The 14,962-nt window shown below is 39.3% G+C and overlaps 1 protein-coding gene across 23 annotated transcripts in view; it reads right to left on the bottom strand.

The window, feature by feature from the left end:
* UNC80 (unc-80 homolog, NALCN channel complex subunit) overlaps positions 1 to 14,962 on the bottom strand; it is a 215,816-nt gene that overhangs the window by 16,235 nt on the left and 184,619 nt on the right. For 21 of the 23 annotated variants that reach the window (XM_042244174.2, XM_042244175.2, XM_027965136.3 and 18 more), the window contains 8 exons: positions 14,041 to 14,164; positions 12,995 to 13,120; positions 11,602 to 11,725; positions 10,649 to 10,855; positions 6,810 to 6,994; positions 6,053 to 6,218; positions 4,167 to 4,346; positions 665 to 803 (listed from right to left, as the gene is read on the bottom strand). In XM_042244174.2, the coding sequence (XP_042100108.1) occupies positions 665 to 803; positions 4,167 to 4,346; positions 6,053 to 6,218; positions 6,810 to 6,994; positions 10,649 to 10,855; positions 11,602 to 11,725; positions 12,995 to 13,120; positions 14,041 to 14,164 (1,251 nt within the window). Of the gene's footprint in view, positions 1 to 664; positions 804 to 4,166; positions 4,347 to 6,052; positions 6,219 to 6,809; positions 6,995 to 9,241; positions 10,856 to 11,601; positions 11,726 to 12,994; positions 13,121 to 14,040; positions 14,165 to 14,962 lie in introns of those variants that run through there. The other 2 variants (XM_060410368.1, XM_060410369.1) reach the window with 1 other exon arrangement.

Genomic DNA, 14,962 nt, shown 5'->3' with positions numbered 1-14,962 from the left:
TTACCATATAAATGGTAAACTATATGTATAAAGTTTCAAATCTATATTCTTAGAGGTTAGAGAGCACCAAAGAAAATGTTTTAAAGAGTCTAATTATGGAATCATAAAATTCTATAGGTAGAGAAGTTACCTTAAAGACAGATTTTAGCTAACCTCTCATTTCACAGAGGAGAAAACTGTGGGCTCTTGTTCAATGACCTGCCCAAGGTCACACGTACTGGCATAGGTCTTTTTTCACTTTGTTAAGCATCACTATCTCCAACTAAATACTGATGACATATCAGAAGTCTAAACTACCAAATATATCAAGCCAGTCCTATACACTTAGCAGGTACCCATTATTAGCTTAGCTGATAATATATATGAAATACAAGAATGTCATCTGAAAGAAGACGATGAAGGAAGAGCATATATCTATTTATAGAACAATGTTAAGGAGAAACAATGCTTGGATCAGAAATTGAGATCCCCTCAACTTGCCTGACTTAGAAAAATGCTACAAATTGTTTGTGCAAACCTTGTTGAAAACTTGTTTGAATGGTCTACTTAAAAAAAAATGGATTGTTTGCTTCTCTTTAGGCCCTTTTTAGAGTGACAGGAGTGAGTTCTCAGCATCTATCCTTTGCCCCCAGATGTGGAGTACGGCATGTCCGGGGCTGTTTACCTTTGGCTGGGTAACATGCCCACCTCAGCCTGAGGTGCAGACATGCTGGAGACATGGCTGGAGAACCGCCTCCTTCCAATGGTGCTCAGGAGGTAAGCTTCTTGTTCACTTACCACACTGGGCATGCTGACAGAGTCATCTGAAAGGGCCCGAGAAGACAGCGTTAGGAAGTTATCATGCTGACCGGAAAACCCAGACCAGCTTTGTCCTTGGGTTCCATCCTTGACCTGAACACAACCTTAGGACAATATCTAAAGTTAAATTATCATTCGTCCCCTTGTACAGATTCAAAACTGAGACCTTTGGGAGCTTAAGAAACATTTTCACTGCTTTTATATAACCAGAGACTTTAATAGCTGAGACTTTAGCGTCACTGAACACTGTCATTTGAGAGAATATGAATGTTATGAGAACTTCGAGTTAAAGTGACTAGTTACTTCATTTGGTTGAGGGAAATAGCATCAATAAAACATCATGAATGTATCCTTATCTTGAAAAAAAGAAAAAAACCTTCTGGAGCTGAGTTTTTAATCTGCACAAAGGGTGAAGGATAGTTCTTCACATCTACACATCTCCCACCTTCAAACAGCTTTCATGAAATAAACATAAACTTCTTGTCCATTTCTACAAGCAGATTATTCGTAAAAATCAAGGGGCATTGGCAAATTAAAGATTTCAGAAAAGCTGGACTAAACATTTTAAACATTCCAGAAATAGTTCAGTAAGGGACTGTGTTGTTGAACAAATCAAGCACGTTTGACTTTCAAACACCACACTCAAGACATTTCATGATTTTTAGACCGCTGAGGGAAAGACTATTTCAGGTATTTTTTTTCTGAAAAATATTTTAAAATCAATAAAGTTCAGAAATAAATGCCTGTTTTAATCTAATTTTAAAATTAGAAGCAGACATTTATTTTCACCATAGAAACTGAAATTCATGTATTCAAATCCATATGAAAATTAACTTTAGTATAGTATTTGTGATGAGACAACCTCATTCTAAGTGAGCTCATATTGTTTGTCATTGAACAAGAAACATATCTTGACTAACCTAGAATTTTGGTGAACTTTTACTACCACGTAATCTGACATTACTGAAGGCAATGGCAACCCACTCCAGTACTCTTGCCTGGAAAATCCCAAGGGCGGAGGAGTCTGGTAGGCTGCAGTCCATGGGGTCGCTGGGAGTCGGACATGACTGAGCGACTTCCTTTTCACTTTTCACTTTCATGCATTGGAGAAGGAAATGGCAACCCACTCCAGTGTTCTTGCCTGGAGAATCCCAGGGACGGGGGAGCCTGGTGGGCTGCCTGTCTATGAGGTTGCACAGAGTCGGACACGACTGAAGCGACTTAGCAGCAACTTAGCAACAGCAATCTGACATCACTTATTTAAAATATCCTAAGTGGTCACATTTCTAGAGAAGTTTATTTCAAACCCAGAGATGAGTATATAAGTCCTGAAAATATTTAATTTGCTACAGAACAACTGACTTGAAGTTGATTCTTGTTATAGAATGGTATTTCCTTTTTAGGTGTGTTCAGAGAGTAGAGTATATTCAAATATGCCTTAAAAAACATGAAAAAATGTGGTAGGATAGATTGAGCTATTTCTACTAAGACCTTTCTGGGATTCCAGTAATTTTTCCCCCCTTTTATTCAAACTCATATATCACTTAACATTTACTCCTTCAATATTTTTTTGGTGATTATATGCATTGCCTTCCATTCTTTTTTTTAAATTTTATTTATTTTATTGCAGTATAGTTGATTTACAACATTGTGTCATTCACTCTTTTGTTAGGCATTCTTTCTCAAAAAATGTCTGTTATCTCCTCTAGAAAACTCGAAGATTTTAGATAGCAGAGAATATATCCTTCTCATACTTCTTGTTCCTCATCTTGTTCCTGCTAGGTCTTAATACAGGTTTGATTGCTGAATGGAAAATTTGTTTAATTCAAAGGTGTTAACACTCTAGCTTTCATACTGTATTTCATAAATTAATATACACCCACATCATATTGTCACTGGGACAGTTATGATTTTAAGAGCAGAAAGATTAACAAAAACTTGCATACATGTCAGTGTATTAGTGTATTAATGTTGGCCTTTGATCAGTGCTATCTCTGTTTATGTCTTCTGTACTAAACTTTTCTTCCCTACTTCCTTCCTACTGGCTTGGTCATCCTCTAATTCATAAGGTCGCCTGCAAAATACATTTAGCTCTATTAAAGAGAATTTGTTATCATTTACTATCATTTAAAAAAATTTCTAGGAGAGACTATTTCAACCATTAAAGAAAAATAGATATTACTTTAAGTTCTGGACTATTGCTAGGACTTATAGTGAATATGTGAACTGCTAATGCTTATCTCTCTCATTTTGTTGTTTTGGTCAAGATCTTTTAAGATTTCCCTAATTACAATTTTAGAATTATTTCCATGAGAAATGATTTAGAAACAAATATGTCTGGAAGTTAGGTACAGGACAATATGATTATCACTTTGTTATCTATTTAACACTGAAGCTAAATCTGGAAATATTACTGACACGTGCTTTAACAAAGTAGTTACTTCTTTCCCTCTCCTACACTTCCAACCGTAGTAGAGTATTAAAGAACTTTCATTCATCTTAGTTAATTAAAATTCTAACCTTGACTCTAATTTACTTCAGAGTGGGGCTTTTTGTTGTTGTTTGGTACAGAGGGGCTCTGAGTAAAAGTCTAGATTTTATTTTCTTAAGGCATAGACTGCACACTTTATAGGTTATATCAGAGTATCTTTTTTTTTTTTTTTTTCAGAGTATCTTTAAAACACAATTGGGCTGCCTCAGTGACTGGGGACACTTAAATTGGGTTTTATGTCCTCAAGACAGTCCGCTGGGTTTACATTCTAGGCAATATTGCCAAAGATTTTTTTCTGAGTTGTGAGCATATGTCTTGCCCACTTTCCTTTGCAGTCAGGTCACGTGAGTGCTGTTTTTTAAAGAAGCGTTCTGGCTCTGCCACATGGCACGTGGGCTCTTAGTTCCCTGACCAGGGATGGAACCCGTGCCCCTCCACTGGAAGTGTAAAGTCTTAACCCCTGGACCACCGGAGGCGTCCTGTGTCACCCAAGTGCTGACTGATCTTCTAAACAAGATTGGCCAAGGAAAAGGAGAATAAATGCTCCCCTTAGGTCCTTAACCACAATTTAAATGGGTTAGTGGAAAGATTGAACGCATAAACTCAAAGAAAATTTAGGAGTCATTAAAGATTTACTTTTTGCCTAAAATCCTACCAAATGACCAAGGATATCAAGGAATTTATAGAAAAGCAGGCATAAGAAATCGTGGGATCAGTCGCAATACCGTTTTAACTCCTTTTTGTAAAAATGACCAGGGGATCAGAACTGCAAACGATCAGAAGGGCAGAAATCCACCCAAGTCCTCATTTGCATGGCCAAGCTGTATCACACATGAGCCCCACCACCTCCCCACCCCAGATGCTGCAGGTGACCTACTTTCCTCATCCTCCTCATCAGTTCGACTCAAGGTGTCCTGGGAAGCCTGCTGGGATGGCTCGCTGTCCTGCTCCCAGACAGTGCCAGTACCCGTGTTGGAGCGGGACATGGTGGCCAGGCTCAGGCGGTAAGCAGAGGTGGAGGTGCCCACGGTGCTGATGGACGTCTTTCCTTGGTAAGCTAGCAAGGTTGAGAGACCAAAGAAAATCCATAGTGAGGATCTTTTTTGGGTGGGTGGAGGGGGTGCGTAGTATGTAGCATGTGGGATTTTAGTGCCCTGACCAGGGATTGAACCTGTGCCCACTGGAAGCCAGGAGTCTTAACCATTGGACCACCAGGGAACTCCCAGGTGCTTGGAAGAAAACAAATGCTAGCTTCAAACTCTTCCCTCACAGCTTGTATTTTTTAAAAGAAAGGTCATTTAAATAGTGTGTCCCAGATAGATGATCTTTAGGACAAAGGGCTTCCCTGGTGGCACAGATGGTAAAGAGTCTGCTTGCAATGTGGGAGACCTGGGGTTCGATCCCTGGGTTGGGAAGATCCCCGGAGAAGAAAATGGCAACCCACTCCAGCATTCTTGCCTGGAAAATCCCATGGACGGAGAAGCCTGGCAGGCTAAAGTCCATAGGGTCACAAAGAGTCAGACACGACTGAGCGACTTTCACATACATAGCAAACAGATTTGAAAACATTATTGAAAAAAAAAAAAAGAGTCGGCCACTGATGTAATTGAATAGTTTTCTTGCAGGAGCATAATATCTCTAACAATAAAAAATGCTTTGATATTGCAGCCTCTCTCATCGTTTTCCAGTTTCATTTTCCAAGGCTGGCTGAATGCAGATTCATTTTGAGCTGAATTATAGATATCAATTTGACCAATTTCACTGAGAAATGTACCTTATACCTGACACAAGCATACAGAAGTAATAGACATATTGTCTGAAAGGAACTGCGCAATCAAAATCAGAATACATAACTAATACTGTATTCTTATTCCCCTTTTCTGGAGATTACAATAAAACACCCCCCTTGATTTTTTGTCATATTATTTCATTATAAAGCAGAACATTTGAATGGCCTTGTGCAGATTTCACCAAGATTGTACCTGGCAAATACTTGGTCCTTAATACATCACCAACAATAGGTTTTAGAAAGACAAAAAGCCACATGTATAGGAATATTCTACTTATAGGTGATGACTGCCCTCTAATGGCAGAAAATGATTTATTTTCCTTCCTTAGTAACTTGAAGTTAATATAATTACAAAAGTAAACAATGCATTCCCAAAGAAAATCTTTTGAATAAGGTAAAGAAAATAACTCCTAGCCCATCAGTTTTGATTCAACCCTCTCTCCCTCCAAGTCATGAACAGTTAAAGACTCTTTTATCAGTCATGCAGACCCAGTTTTGAGTCCTCTCAAAGGTGTCACTGTCTTTTTGTGTCAGTTATTTATCTTCTATTGAATCTTCGTTTCTTTTTATAAGCAGATTTTCAGTTACAATTTTGCTGGTATTTGTGTGGATTAAACGAGATAACATCTATGAAATAATCTACCATATAACAGAGGCTCAATGAATGTGAGTCCCCTTTCCTTTTCAAAAAGGAAAATAAAGTATGAATTAAAGTAAGTTTTTTCCCCCCAGATAAGTCTTCAAGAAAAAGCTGAACTACCAAAATAAAGACTGAAAAATATATTAGAAAGGGAATAAAATTAAATTCTTATGATACCCCCTTGACTTGCATTGTTGACAAGGATGACAGGGTCAACAATGCTAGTTGTACCAAAATGGCTAACTCACACTTGGTTCTAGAAAGAGCAGTGACCTATAAAAAGGAGCTTTCCTTGTTCTACTAGCCAAAGTCAAACCATCCCATGTGTACTCACCCGATCCACTGTGAACTGCCTCTTTTAGAATTTTCAGTTCACTGTTGAACTCAGCAATGAGGGAGCTCTTACACAGAGGGCGTGGAATGAAACGCCGCTCTAGCTGGTCAGCGATGTGTTGTCGGGCAGAAAGCTCTTCATGGTTCTCTGCTGGTTGGGCCAGAAGCTGAAAGGAAGGCATAGATTTTCTGGTCCTCAGTTTTCCCATCTGTAAAATGGGCTAATAATTGTATTGATTTCATATTTGGTGGTGAGGATTAAATAAAGTAATGCATATGAGGTTCTTAGAACAGTGCTTGGGAAGTGCTTAATCAATCCACTGCTTTGAATCATGGCCTCCAGATATCAAAAATCAGGCATGAAAAGAATAAAAAGAGTAGATGAACACTGAGGGTCTCAGAGGAAAAGCATGCTTTAACTATCTCATTTTTTTAATATATTTATTTAAAATTGGGTCTCAATTGTTCCACCAAAGACAAGTGATCATTCTTCAGATCGTTCTATTGGATCAATCTTTATTTTTCCTGGGGAGGGGGTAAGAGGGGACAGGGCAACGTTTTAAGATGTTAACTAAACTCTTACTGTAAAGGTATCCCCAGAGGGATACTTGTCTGGGCTGATTTCTCATCAAGCATGATCTTAACAAGTCCTCCTGACTAGCATCTCCCCCAAGACTGCTGCTGTCATTTGCCCTAAATCTGGAGAACAGCATGTCCATGGGGCTTGTTACCTCCCAGAGGAGAAGCACATAGCGCACCTTGCACTGGATGAAAGGGCGCAGGAGCACAAAGATGGGGATACGGGTCCGCACGATGAAGTCCAGGAAGTCCCACAGGGCCAGGCCTCCGACCTTCCGCAGGGCCATCTCCTTCACCTGGAGGCTCAGCCAGTACCACTGGCTTCCGAGCTGCCTCTCAAAGCAGACGAGGATCACCTTCAGCGCTTCACACCAGGAAAAGAGAACGCTGAGTCTGCACACTTGTGCCTCAGAGGAACCCTGCCCACATCCAGCTGCCTGCATCCTTAGCCCTCTTATGCATCAGACAATTTTCAAATTTCTAAACTTTCTCCATGTTTCCAAAATCTTCAATGTACTCCTGAGTGAGTGTTCTGACATAAAGATAGATATTTGTATAGCAAACATGTTTTGATTCTGATGAAGAGAACACATATATCTTCATTAAGTGCATTTAACTACTATTTTGGAAAATGTATACTGAAGAAATTTATAGAACTGAAAGGGAAATGTGTTATAAACATGATACATAGCTAATATTTTGCTTTCTAAAAGTTTTGTCATAGCGGTTTTATGGTATTACCAGCATATCACTCACATCTGAAGATAAAATAGTTTCCTTTTTTCCCCTTTCAGCTTAGAAATAATATATCCTTGTCATTAGAAGTAAAATCAATCCATGCAGAAATTCATAAAGTTACAAAAAAAAAGTCCTTCCCCTGCCTGACCCCACTCTAAACTGCTCCCCAGAGTCAACAATAAATGTGTTTGAGTAGATTCTTCCAGAAGAGAAAACTCTATCCTTCCTCCCTCTCCTCTCCGAGTAATCTTGTCTATTACTAAACCCTATGGGATTTCTTTTACAATACCTCTTTTCTCCCAGATTCTGGCAGCTTTGTTACAAACTACATTTTAAAATATAGTTTTAGGAAGCAGATTTCTCAGTGTGTCAAGATAAACCAGAATACTGTAATGACATCAAAGATTATGGGGCTTCCTCTGCCACCCCAGCTCTCCTCTGAGGGTCTCCCGTGGGGCAGTCAAGGTAACCTGGGCATTGACCATCACGTATTAAGGCCCATCTCAGCATCTAGAAGACACATAGAAATCCAACTCCTTAAAGCCCTTCTATCACCATTACCTTCTATTTTGGGCATTTGTAGGAGGAAAACTAGGGCATAAAACACAGAGAAAGATGTGGTAAGATTCTTCCTTCCTCATCTACTCACCTCTATTCCTCTCCCTTGATGTTGCAAGCACATGAACAAAAAGTAGCATTCCTCTAACCCTACCCTGATCCTGGTAACACTCCTACTGTTGTGTGCCTGTTGGCCTTCTTTGGATTTCTGCCTTCCTGCTTTCTACCTTCACCGGCATCAGCCCAAAACAAGCAGAATGGCAAAGGGCTCAGGGATTCTGGTGATGGATGGATTCGATTTGAAATTTGGCCCTGCCACCAAACAGTGTGACTTTAGGTAAGTTACTTAACCTTTCTGTGCCTTCATCATCGTCATTTAGTTGCTAAGTCACATCCAACTCTTGCGACACCATGGACAGTGGCCTGCCAGGCTCTTCTGTCCATGGGATTCTCCAGGCAAGAATACTGGAGTGGGTTGCCATTTCCTTCTCCAAGGGATCTTCCCGGGCCTTAGCCTCTTACTAAAGTGCGAACATTTATTTCTTTGAGCTGTTGTGAGGATTCCAGAGTGATGATAATGTAAAGTATAGAAAACAGTGCCTGCTAAGTGCTCAAAATAAAGGTAAAACTAAATTTAAAAGAGAAGTCCAGTAGCCTGGCCAAGTAACCAAAGAATCTGCCTTCATTAAAAAGGCAGAAAATAGAAAAAACAAACAACCCAATCAAAAAATGGGTAGAAGATCTAAATAGACATTTCTCCAAAGAAGACATGCGAATGACCAAGAGGCACATGAAAAGATGTTCAACATTGCTAACTATCAGAGAAATGCAGATCAAAACTACAATGGGGTATTACCTTGCACCAGTCAGAATGGCCATCATCAAAAAGTTTACAAATAATAAATGCTGGAGAGGGTGTGGAGAAAAGGAACCCTCCTATATTGTCAGTGGGAATGTAAACTGGTACAGCCACGATGGAGAACAGTATGGAGGCTCTTTAAAAAAAAAAAAAAACAAACCAATAATAGAGCTACTGAATGATCCTACAATCCCACTCCTGGGCAAATATCCAGAGAAAGCCACAATTAGGAAAGATACATGCACCCCAGTATTCATTGCAGCACCATTTATAATAGCCAAGACATGGAAGCAACATAAATGTCAATCAACCAGTGAATGGATAAAGGAGATGTGGTATCTTTATACAATGGAATATTACTTTGCCATAAAAAAGAATGAAATAATGCCATTTGCAGCAACGTGGATGGACCTAGAGATGATCATTTAAATGAAGTCAGACAGAGAAAGACAAATATCATATAGTATCACTTTTATGTGAATCTAAAAAATGATACAAATGAACTTATATACAAAACAGAAATGGACCCACAGACATAGAAAACAAATCTATGGTTACCAAAGGGAAAGAGGGAGAAGCATAAATAAGGAGTTTGGGATTAACATATACACACTACTATATATAAAATAGATAACGTACAAGGAAGTACTGTATAACACAGAGAACTCAACTGATATTTCAGAATAACCTATAAGGGAAAAGAATATGAAAGAAAATAGATATCTATATATACAGAACTGAATTACTTTGCTGTACACCTGAAACTAATATAACATTGTAAATCAAGTATAGTTCAATTAAGATAAAAGGCAGAAAGTGGACAGAACTGAAGATAGTTACTTGTTAAGTGTTTTTTCCTATCCCTGTGTTCCATGTTAAGGCTTCTTTCTCCAACATCCTCTGCACAATCCCAAACCTCATGCATGGCTCTGTACTAGAGTCTGGATTTTATCTGAAAACTACATTCTCCTGCCTCTGGCAATGAAGTGCCATGTGTGGGCAGGCCCTGTGCACATATAGCCTTGGCTTTTTTTTTTTTTTCATTTTCATTGTCGATCATATCATTTTCAAATACATTCTTTATGATGGAGCCCAAACACCTCTACCCACTGCCCCACAACCTCCGACATACTCCAAACTCCAACGACCTGTTGTTACCATTCTGTCTGCTTTGGTGAACTGAAAAATGCCGGGCAAGATGTTTTCAGCTTCCTCCTTTGAGCTTTTCTGTGGCTAGTGCTCCTTGGTCTCAGTGCTGTGGCAGGGGTAGCCTTTGCTCCCTGGCTTAGTCAATTCTAGTCAAAGAGGAGCTTCCAGTATCAATGGGAATATCATTCAAGTCTTGGCAGTGGGAAGAGGTAACAGGAAAGCAGAAGTAGAGACTGATGCTTTGTACTTGTTGAAGTGGTTTCTTCAAAGACTTTCTCAATACAGGTCTTTTAGAATACTTTTTGAGTCAAGGAGGAACATAGCTAAGTAAGTAATATGTATATACATATACACATATATACATATTTTGTTGTTCAGCTGCTCAGTTCTGTCTGACTCTTTGCGACCCCATGGACTGTAGCACACAAGGCTTCCCTGTCTTCACCATTGCTCAAACTCATGTCTGTTGAGTCAGTGATGCCATCCAACCATCCCATCCTCTCTCCCCCTTCTCTTCCTGCCCTCAATTTTTCCCAGTTTCAGGGTGTTTTCCAATGAGTCAGGTGGTGAAAGTATTGGAGATTCAGCTTCAGCATCAGTCCTTCCAATGTGTGCATACACATATATATGTGTTTGTGTATATATCTCTCTCTATACCTATATCTATTTTCTATTTTTATTTCTCTATTTATTGAGAGAGAAAGAAGTACCCACCTAAGTACGCTGCTTGGCTGGTGGACTCTGCCAGCCCTTCCTTGCGTAGGTCTTTGCTTGCATCCCCCGGGGTGGAGCAGTGAGCAGGGGAGCTCTCCAACATAAAATTCTTGCTCCTGGATGTGCTGATGATCCGTGGAGGAAGGAGCACATTAATGACCGTCTGCAGTAGCAGCTGCACCTCGGGCTGTTCCAGCCATGGGCTGTCTGAAGGGCAGAGTTTGGAAGGAGGAAGTGGGAATAAAAGCAAGTCACAAGGCAAACTTTCCACATTAGACACTGAAAAATTCAACTCTCTTTCCAATTCCAAACTAGAACATCCTAGAAATTCGAGTGTCTTCCCCACCAAGTACAGCTTCTCCTATGGACAGAAGTAGAGCTCCTGGTATTGGGTGTCTCCTCCACAGTCAGCATCAAAGGGTCCCTGATCTTAGCCAAATCTCCTGCTTACCATTTCAATCTCCTTTCTTTTTTTTTTTTTTTTCTGTTCAAATACTCATAACACACTGCCTTTACATTTGAGATAAACTTTTCCTAAAAGAAAAAAATCCCCCCAAAAGAAAGAGTAGTGAAAACATACTGAAATTTAATGACAATGGCAGGATTTATGCTAAACCTACTGTCCATAGGTTATCAAGTCCATTTATCTGTCAATTCATATCATACTGTACTTCAGGTAGTCCCATTTTCATAATTGAAACAATGCTGTTTTGATTTTTGCTATTCTGAAATGATGTTAAATAGCATATGTCTTCTAAGAAGTGGAGCACAGAAAGTCTTGACCAAGGGCAGCTAAATTGAATAGAAAGAAAACTGTATATCCTAAGATATATGTTAAAATTATTCAGATCGAGTTTAATGATGGTCTCCATGGGAAAAGGAAGATAAAACAGCCTGATACTTAAGAAAACACAGTAACAATAATAAATTTCTTTTAGTTAAATTAATCAGACCTTTGCTTCCAGATCCTACTGTGAGCACAAATGGGATGAGCAGATTTAAAAGCATCCCCTCCCTTCGCTCTTGATTGGTGAATGGGGAGATCACATGGCTTAAAGGGAAATCTTCTTTTAAAGCCTGTGCAGCAATAATAGAAAAAAAGATTAATTGACCCCCTCACCCATTCAGTCTGTTTGTTCTTACACAGCATGGTGGAGACAGGGACTCCCTGCTGGCTGCACCTGCAAACTAGGAGTTCAGTTGTCATCTGTGCAGCATACAAGATTCACCCAAAATTGATGCTTTACCATTTGCTTGATATAATTGAGAACTATATACCTAAAAAACAGTAATATTTTGAATATCAAGTGAAAAATTTTAATACCTATCATTTAGTACAAAAAACCCCCTTCAGTTACCCCCTTCAGCTTCTCCATGTATCTATCCACCAATAAATATTTTAGTGACCAAAGAAAAAGAAGAAAAGGAGAACTTGCCGCCTGCTCCATTTGGGAATTATTTAAAAGTCATCTGACCCCTGTATGAGACCTTCTTCCAGCCAGAAAGCAAGAGACAATATAGAAAGAAATAATGATCTCTGTATACAAGTTGTTAAAATGTATCACTTTAGGGATGTCTCTGTATCCTTTCTGCATAGTAACCACAGCACTTGCTTAATCTCTTTTCCATAATCTACCCATTAGCTGGATGATGGACCATCAAACTTGGTTTATCAGATAAGGAATGGGTCAGTTATCCACTTGCAGCAATTGTATACTTTCCATTGGTCTTAGAGTTTCCTGGTGATTTACTATTCTTTAAAATAGGTGACAAACAAATAAGCAGGGAAATTGGGATTCTACACATTTTGGGGGGGGGGAGGCTTGGGAATGATTATTTTAATTTTAGGAACTAAAAGAAGTGAGAGAAAAATGATAAAAAAAAAAAACAACCATAATATTTAACCCACAATCATTAAAGAAAAGTAAGATATTCAAAGTCTAGTAATAACATTTGAAATTTTTTTTTCTTGCAGTTCTTTCTGCAAATAATTTAAAACCAGACTTTGAATATTACTCTTTTAATTAACAACTGTGAGCTGATTATCTGTGGACCATCTTTTTCCTGAAGTTTTGGCACATGTTTTAAATGACGGAAGTGGTTCCTGAGGTTGTGGCAGGACTGCGATGACTCTGCTATTTTTGAGATCTCAAGAAGAATTACAGAAGCACAACTCTAGGATCAAGCTCAGGGCTGAAGCTCCAAACCTGCAAAAGTTTGGAGATGTTTACACTTCTGTTTCACAGATTTTGCCCAGCCTTTGCAGAAAAAATAAAAGAGAACACCATGATCTGGTGCCTCAACCAGCAACATAATGAGCGTGACAAACAGGTAAGGCAGTCACACCTGTATCTGCAATGCTACAAGCCGGACAACAGCTGTGCTGAAGGGCAGAGGTGGTGAGAGATAAGGGCTGAGATGAAGAAGGGGTAATCCATCAGCAACACTGGAGGGTCCTACCACTCCCATCACCTGAAATACAAACAGAGCACATGACCAGCCTTGACTATTGCAATTTCATGCAACGGTAGGAAGGAAGTCAGTCAATTATAATAATAATTTGAAGGTTGGGCATGTTACTTTCAATCTGTTCGTGCTGCCTTCTTTTGAAGGCATGTAATATCTGGAGTCAGATCAAATGATTGCACCAGATTTAGCCAAGGTTTTGTAGAATGCTGTTTATAACTAACTATGTAAATAATGAGAGATGAATCAAAAGTTAGTCTAATCAGGAGACTGGACATACTTACTTGTGGACTCAAAGGAATGAAGTCAACATTCTTTGATGGAGTAAATACTGACAACAATGATGATGGCAAGAGCTCTATTTGCACTAGGCATTCCAGCTACAGATTTATTGCTTAACTAGCTAAGCAGCAGATTCTATTCATGAAATGCTCTACCATGGTTTCCACATTGTACAAAACCTTGCCAAGATCAGACTCTAGATATTACATAAATGATAAAAGAAGTTTTTTTTTCTCTTCACATAAATCCTAGACTGGCCAACTCATAGTGTCATTTTGCACTTAAAAAAAAATCCTCTTTGCCCTTTAAACTCCCCCACCCAAAACTACCTCAACTTCTAGCCAATTGCACAGTCTCCCACCACCCCACTCTCCAACTGGCAGCCCTCAACTCTCAGCGCAACTTGAAGAGGTCAATTGTCAAAGTAGCATGTGGGAAGCAGCACACGAAAATCCCATCTGTGTAGGGATCTCCCCACGCACCACCTTGAAATGTACCTCACTATTTTCAGTGTCACCTGAGCCATCTGTTTTCATGGGTGGGTATGTAGGTAGGTAGGTTGACCTGTAAGTCTTCAGCTCAGAGAAGTCAATAGCAGAGTTAAATTTTGTAAAGTTTCATAACATCGCCACTCGGCTACTCACCAGATTGACACAGACATTGATCAGTGACCTAAGGTGAGGCAGGAAGGATATGATTGGCTGCCTCTGAAGTGTCAAACAAACCCCTTCAATCAAATTGCTGGCAGGCTCCCACTCAACCTGTCGCCTGGAATACAATATAGGAGCCATTAGCAGTGTGGCTCCCTTCTGGAGACTGCCTGAAACAAGCGAATGAGACAGTGATTCTGATGCCATCTAAGACAGGATGGGTGTCTGAGACAAAAAAGTGCTTCACAAGGGATGAAGTTTACCCATATTGTTCCAAAAGTACAGAGCACAGTGGGAAAGGAAGAGGATACTGAAAATGCAGCAGAGGCACTCCTGCCCCACTCGACTAATGAGACAAAATCTATTGAAGAAAAAACAGAGATGATGAATGAGTGGCCTTTCAAGTTTCCTGGTTTTAGCTTTGAGAAAAGATATGAGACTACCATTATAGGAAACCCACTGTAGGAGTCATTCCTCAAAACTGAAGTAATCTGACTATAGGCTGTGTTTTTATAATGCTTTTTAAAAAAATCAGATTACAGTTGATTTCATAAGCTTTTATACCAGACTATAACTAATTAGACTTATGTGACTTCACTCCAGGAAAACAGTCTATTTTAAAAGTGTTCTTTCTTGACCTTCTAAAAAATGATGCTTTGGGACTACTTTCTGTGGTAGTAAATATGGTGGTATACATAGCTCAATTAGACGAACATGAGATTTTCTGAAATAAAAGACAATCTGGTCTGTAATTGTCTCAGGACCAAAGAGTCATTTCTATGGTCCCCCTAAATAAACAGGTTGGGCTTTACTGAGATCAATGCTATTTCCAAATATTATCCTGGAAATACTTTCTAAGCTTACATTGCCTACCAGATTGAAATCACTGTAATGATAAAACAGGAATGTTCATACA

Source organism: Ovis aries, chromosome 2 (assembly GCF_016772045.2).
Source record: "Ovis aries strain OAR_USU_Benz2616 breed Rambouillet chromosome 2, ARS-UI_Ramb_v3.0, whole genome shotgun sequence".
NCBI classification, from domain to species: domain Eukaryota; kingdom Metazoa; phylum Chordata; class Mammalia; order Artiodactyla; family Bovidae; genus Ovis; species Ovis aries.
The sequence above is the reverse complement of the archived record's forward strand: the minus strand, read 5'-3'. Positions and strand labels throughout refer to the sequence as shown.